We start from the raw sequence: 5,582 nt of genomic DNA on the forward strand, positions 1-5,582 counted from the left end.
CCCAGGTTTTCTAGCACACCAGCCAAGTACTCAGTTAAAGCCACAGCCCTCTTATCACTTTGAGACAGCACCTTACTGTATTGCTAAGGCTGGCCTCAAACTTACAATTCTCCTGCCTCAGTCTCCCTGCTAGTTGGGATCACTGGAGAGGTACATGATTAAGTTATTTCTCCACTGTGAAATGAGTCAATTCAAGCCAGATTAAAATATACATGAATGCAGGTTTACTGGGAATGTAGGAGAGGTCACTGGCCCCAAGGAAGGAGGCCAGGGAAGTTGCCACGGGGGAGGAGAGAGGAGAGGGGAAAGAGAAAGAGCATGTGCAGAGAGAGGGAGAGGAGCAGGGAGATCAAAATCCCTCAGTTATATAACAGCAAAGAGCCCCTGGAGGAAAGGCCGCCCACACCATGGGCTGCAAAGTTCAGGGTTGGGGGTGAGGCATGCCAGGCAGGAACTAAGGGATGCTGGGAGAATCTAGAGGCCAGGGTATGCTTTGCTATGCAAAATATGTCCTCTCCACCCCTTGTCCCCAAGTCTGAAACCATATATTATATCCCACCTGCCTTTATGGATTTTTTTTTGAGAATTATAATAAGCTTTCATCTGCTTGAGGTTAAGTTTTTCATTTGCCAAGTTTCTCATGAAAAAGCTGGTCTCTGTTTGAGACTCCCTGGAATTCTACAGATCAGAGGCAGGACGGCTCAGAGTTACCAGTTAAGCCCCATGTGGACCTTTCCTGTGACAGACCAGGCTTCCACTCGATGAAGACAGTGGCGTGATGTCCATGTGGATAAACAAGCCAATGCCACACAGTCAAGGGAGCTTCAGAGTGGCACTGATGCCACTTCCCATAGGACTGTCTTTTGGTACACCCTGGGGTGTGGGTCCAGAGAAACTTGCTTTTGTTCAAAGCACCGGTTAAAGAACCTGCACACTTTTCTTCATGATGTTTCTAACGGGATCTATCTCTTATATGATTATTAATCTGATAGAGGCGAAGATATTTGGCAGATGTTTGTCTTGGATGGCCGGGTGAAGCTGGACTAACAAGAGGGAAGTATGCTAGCACCCGGGAGCACCCTGGCTCTGGGAGCACCACTGGCTTCTGGAAGGGGGAGTGCGCATGGACCCACCCTCGCACACAATCTTCCCCGTCCCTTTCAAGCCTGCTGTTTGAGGTCCACATGTGTAAGACCAAAGAGTCTGAGCAGGCCTTATAGTGAGTGGGCTTAGGGGTCCTCAGTGACTGGGGGGGGGAGAGCTCTTCTTGGTCATGCCCCTTCCTAGTGGTGATAGGGACTGAGAGCCTTTGTGCACACCTGTACCCTGAGAAGACGCACAGTGGAGACGCAGAGATTTTAAAGATGGCCCAAGTATATGAGCAGCCAATCCACAGAGTCCATGGAACTCACATCAAGATCACAGGCCCAGCTGGGCAGTGGTGGCACATGCCTTTAATCCCAGCACTTGGGAGGCAGAGGTAGGTGGATTTCTGAGTTGGAGGCCGGCCTGGTCCACAGAGTAGGCTGTTCCAGGACAGCCAGAGCTATACAGAGAAACCCTGTCTCGAAAAACCAAAAAAAAAAAAAAAAAAAAAAAAAAAAAAGATCACAGGCCTGGGCTGGAAAGATGGCTCAGCGGTTAAGAGCACTGACTGCTCTTCTGAAAGTCCTGAGTTCAAATCCCAGCAAGCACACAATGACTCACAACCATCTGTACAGCTATATTGTACTCATATATATATAAGATAAATAAATAAATCTTTAAAAAAATTAAAAAAAAATCACAGGCCCTTCATGGAAGTGAGTGATTAAATCTGGAATAAACACAGAGGGATTAAATCTGGAATAAGCACAAAGTGAGGAAGCACCAAGGATCACTGTGCCTCCTAGAACAGGACAGAACCCGCCCCTGCAGGCTTGGAGTCATGACAGTGCGGCTGGACATACAGCTGCTGGCCAACCCACAGATTTAGGGCAGCAGAGCAATGGGCTGGGAATGTGGTGGAGTGCTCGCTAAGCTCGACAAGGCCCTGGACTCCATCTCTAGCGTTGCCAAGTCAAACCAAACCAAACCAGAAATACCAAGCAGAGAAAAAGGAAAACAGATAAACAAAGGACACGGAAGCAGTCATTTCCCAAAGATGCTCAAAGAGGATAAACGAGTTAGATGGCCGAGAAGTGGGGAACAGGCTGGCATAGGCGTATATTGGGGGGGTACAACCAGCAGAGGGGTCAGGAAACCTTATCTAGGTTCAAGGTCACTGGCTACATGCCAGGGAGGACGAAGGATCCAGATTTGCATAGGTATTGTCACTTCAGGTCAACCAGAATACCATGTTCCAGAGCTAGAGCAGAAATATCATGCCTCTAACAGCCAATAGGGGCAGGACCCACTGGCAGGACCACAGTGGCCCACAGGATGTCAGTGGTATGTCATGGCTGTCAACACGAGTTCCATCTCTGGGACCCATGTGACAGAAGGAGAGAGTCATCTCCTGCCAGCTGTCCCCTGACCTCCAAATGCATGCAGTGGGAAATGTGCACCTACACATGTACACACACACCAAATAAATGTCATCTAAAACAGTTTAAAAACAGCAGAGGCAGGTAGATTTCGTGAGTTCAAGACCAGCTTGCCTGGTTTACAGAATGAGCTCTAGGACAGCTAGGGCTACACAGAGAAACCCTGTTTCGGAAAAAAAACAAAAAACAAAAAACAAAAACAAAAACATACCAAAAAACAAACCAAAACCAAACATCAACAACAAAACAACAATAAAGATGGAGGACACAGTTGACTCTCTGGCCCCAGGAGACAAGATCCGTAGGTCAGTGGGCTGTCTTATGGTGTCTACAGCCAACAGCTTAAGAAAGGCGAGGGCACAAGGTGGCTCTCCGGAGTGGAGAAAGCAAGGTTCAGGTGCCAGAGTTCCTGAGGGTTGGGGTAGGAACCTTGTCCTTTTGGGCCTGCTTGTCTGTAGGCGCCTATCCTCCTAGTAAGAATAGTGTTCTGGCATGTTCCTTCCACTTCAGGGAGCCAGGGCAGTCCACCCAGACTCTACAGTTAGAAACCCAAAGAAGCATAAGAGCGTCCATGTTTCTTCTCTTAGAATGCCTATTTCTGCTTGCAACAGTCCGCACAGCCTTCTAATCAGAGCAAGGGCTGACAGGCACTTCCTTGGTACTTTCTGATGCCAATGTCCACTCACAGAATGAAGCTGTAGCGTGGGCTGAGGCCCTCCAGGGCAGCATGACCAGCAGAGATCCAGTGTGGAGGAGCAGGACTCTGTCCATCGGGTTCTGTATCGCAGAGCTTTGGGGCATCAGTAGAGGTCCCTGCTCAGGGGCTGGAGCTTAGCTCCCGTGTAGCGGCTCAGCTCCTCCAGCACCATCTTCTCCCGGTCGTACATCTGAAACACAGCAGCACACACAGCGGATACAAGGACACTCTGTGGATCCTCGTCCAGAGTCAAAGTCCCCCCAGGGTTCACCTCCTTCGGAAGCCTCCCCTGACCCCAGGCTCTGTACAAATCTATCAGCGGCACCTGAACAGAGACTCAAAGAGCTGTGGGTGGATGGGAGATACAAAGGAGAGGACATTAGGAAGTGGGCTCTCGCCGGGCAATGGTGGTGCACGCCTTTAATCCCAGTGCTTGGGAGGCAGAGGCAGGCAGATTTCTGAGCTCGAGGTCAGCCTGCTCTACAGAGTGAGTTCCAGGACAGGGGTACACATGGGGCCCGGGGAAGTGTAGGGCAGGGAGGGAGGGAGCATAGACAAGGCTGGCTGGTAGCAGAACCAGATGGGGACTTACTTTTTTTTTTTCTTCAGTTTTTCGAGACAGGGTTTCTCTGTGTAGCCCTGGCTGTCCTGGAATGTACTCTGTAGACCAGGCTGGCCTTGAACTCAGAGATCCGCCTGCCTCTGCCCAAGTGCTGGGATTAAAGGCGTGCACCACCACTGCCTGGGTGGGGGGGGATATTTACTTTCAATTGAAAAAGAAAAGTGCATTCTTGGGTGCTGGAGAGCTGGCTCAGCAGTTGAGAGCACTCTCTGTTGTCACACAGATCACCCGGGTTTGCTTCCCAGCACACACTTCAGGAAGCTCACAACCACTTGTAGATCCAGTTTCGGGGGATCGACTACCTCCTCTGGCCTCTGCCGATAACCAGCACGAACACACAGTGTCCATAAGTCGTGCTGGTATGCACTCATAAACAGAAAATCTTAAAAAGAAAAGAAGTTCACTCTGAGCACCTGACTAGCACCTACAAACGTAGCCCAGGCCTAACTGGACTCAGTGGGCTTTAAGTGTGGTATCCACCGCTCTTAAAGCAAATAAACCACTACGACTCAGCATGACTTGTTGCAAACTGTTGGTTAAGGTTTTTTTTTGTTGTTGTTGTTGTTGTGTTTTTCTGAACATTAAGTGTCCCTTGACCCCCATCAATCATAGCTAGCATTTAGGGAATTTAACTTTTAATCTGTCTGTCCAGGTGCCTTTCAGGAGTGAAATATCATGAGGAATCAGATCCTTCAAAATAAGACCTCGAGCCAGGGTGTGGTGGTGCACGCCTTTAATCCCAGTGCTTGGGAGGGGGAGGCAGGGGGATTTCTGAGTTCGAGGCTAGCCTGGTCTACAGAGTGAGTTCCAGGACAGCCTGGGCTACACAGAGAAACCCTGTCTCAAAAACAAACCAAACAAACCAAAAAACCCCCCAAACCTTTTCAGGCAGGATGGATAAAGGCTGTAGTTCTGTCTCTTGCCATGGGGTTTTGGGGTGTGGGAGGGGGTGCTGGGCAGCAGCCTAAGGGGTTAGGGGTAGATCTGGGGGTAGTACACAGCCCCTTGCACAGGTACCACTCCTACCTTTTGCCACTCGGCCTCGGAGCCGTGGGTGAAGCCCAGCAGGTGACAGAGTCCGTGGGTGGCTGTCACCTGTTGGAGTAATTGAGAAGTCAGCTCAGGGGATGATCTACAGGAAAGCTGCCCCTTCAGGGTCCCAGAAGGCCCTTGTAAGACTGAGTTGTCCTATGCCAGGACACTGGGGCAGGATACACAGTTGCTGCCCTGGGCAACAGTTAGAGCTCCTCAGTGCTCTCCTGTCCAGGCAAGTGCTCCCAGTGAGCTACATCCTATCTAAAGTGGAACAATGCAGCCAGTTCACCTAATTGAACTGTTGAGTGGGGCAACACTGTTTGGGGTTGGGCCCAGGGAAAGTGAGTTGATTGTACTGGTGAGGCAGTATTGGGAATCTAATTAGAATTAAGCAGGGGAGGGCTGGCGAGATGGCTCAGCAGGTAAGAGCACTGACTGCTCTTCCGAAGGTCCTGAGTTCGGATCCCAGCAACCACATGGTGGCTCACAACCACCCGTAATGAGAGCTGGCACCCTCTTCTGGTGCGTCTGAAGACAGCTACAGTGAATTACACCGGAGCAGAGCAGCAAGCGGGGCCAGAGAGAGCAGGGCCAGCAGAGGTCCTGAGTTCAATTCCCAGCTGCCACACACATGATATCTCACGGCCATCTGTACAGCTACAGTGTACTCATACACATAAAATAAATAAATAAATAAAAAAAA

At 50.0% G+C, this 5,582-nt stretch overlaps 1 protein-coding gene across 2 annotated transcripts in view; it reads right to left on the bottom strand.

Moving 5' to 3' along the window:
- Positions 1-2,681: 2,681 nt before the first annotated feature.
- Ybey (ybeY metalloendoribonuclease) overlaps positions 2,682-5,582 on the bottom strand; it is an 8,452-nt gene continuing 5,551 nt past the window's right edge. For both annotated transcript variants that reach the window (XM_031348782.1, XM_031348783.1), the window contains 2 exons: positions 4,871-4,939; positions 2,682-3,412 (listed from right to left, as the gene is read on the bottom strand). In XM_031348782.1, the coding sequence (XP_031204642.1) occupies positions 3,326-3,412; positions 4,871-4,939 (156 nt within the window). In that variant the 3' untranslated portion in view covers positions 2,682-3,325. The remainder of the gene's footprint in view (positions 3,413-4,870; positions 4,940-5,582) is intronic.

The sequence above is a fragment of the Mastomys coucha genome, unplaced genomic scaffold, assembly GCF_008632895.1.
Source record: "Mastomys coucha isolate ucsf_1 unplaced genomic scaffold, UCSF_Mcou_1 pScaffold3, whole genome shotgun sequence".
In the NCBI taxonomy this organism is placed as follows: Eukaryota; Metazoa; Chordata; class Mammalia; order Rodentia; family Muridae; genus Mastomys; species Mastomys coucha.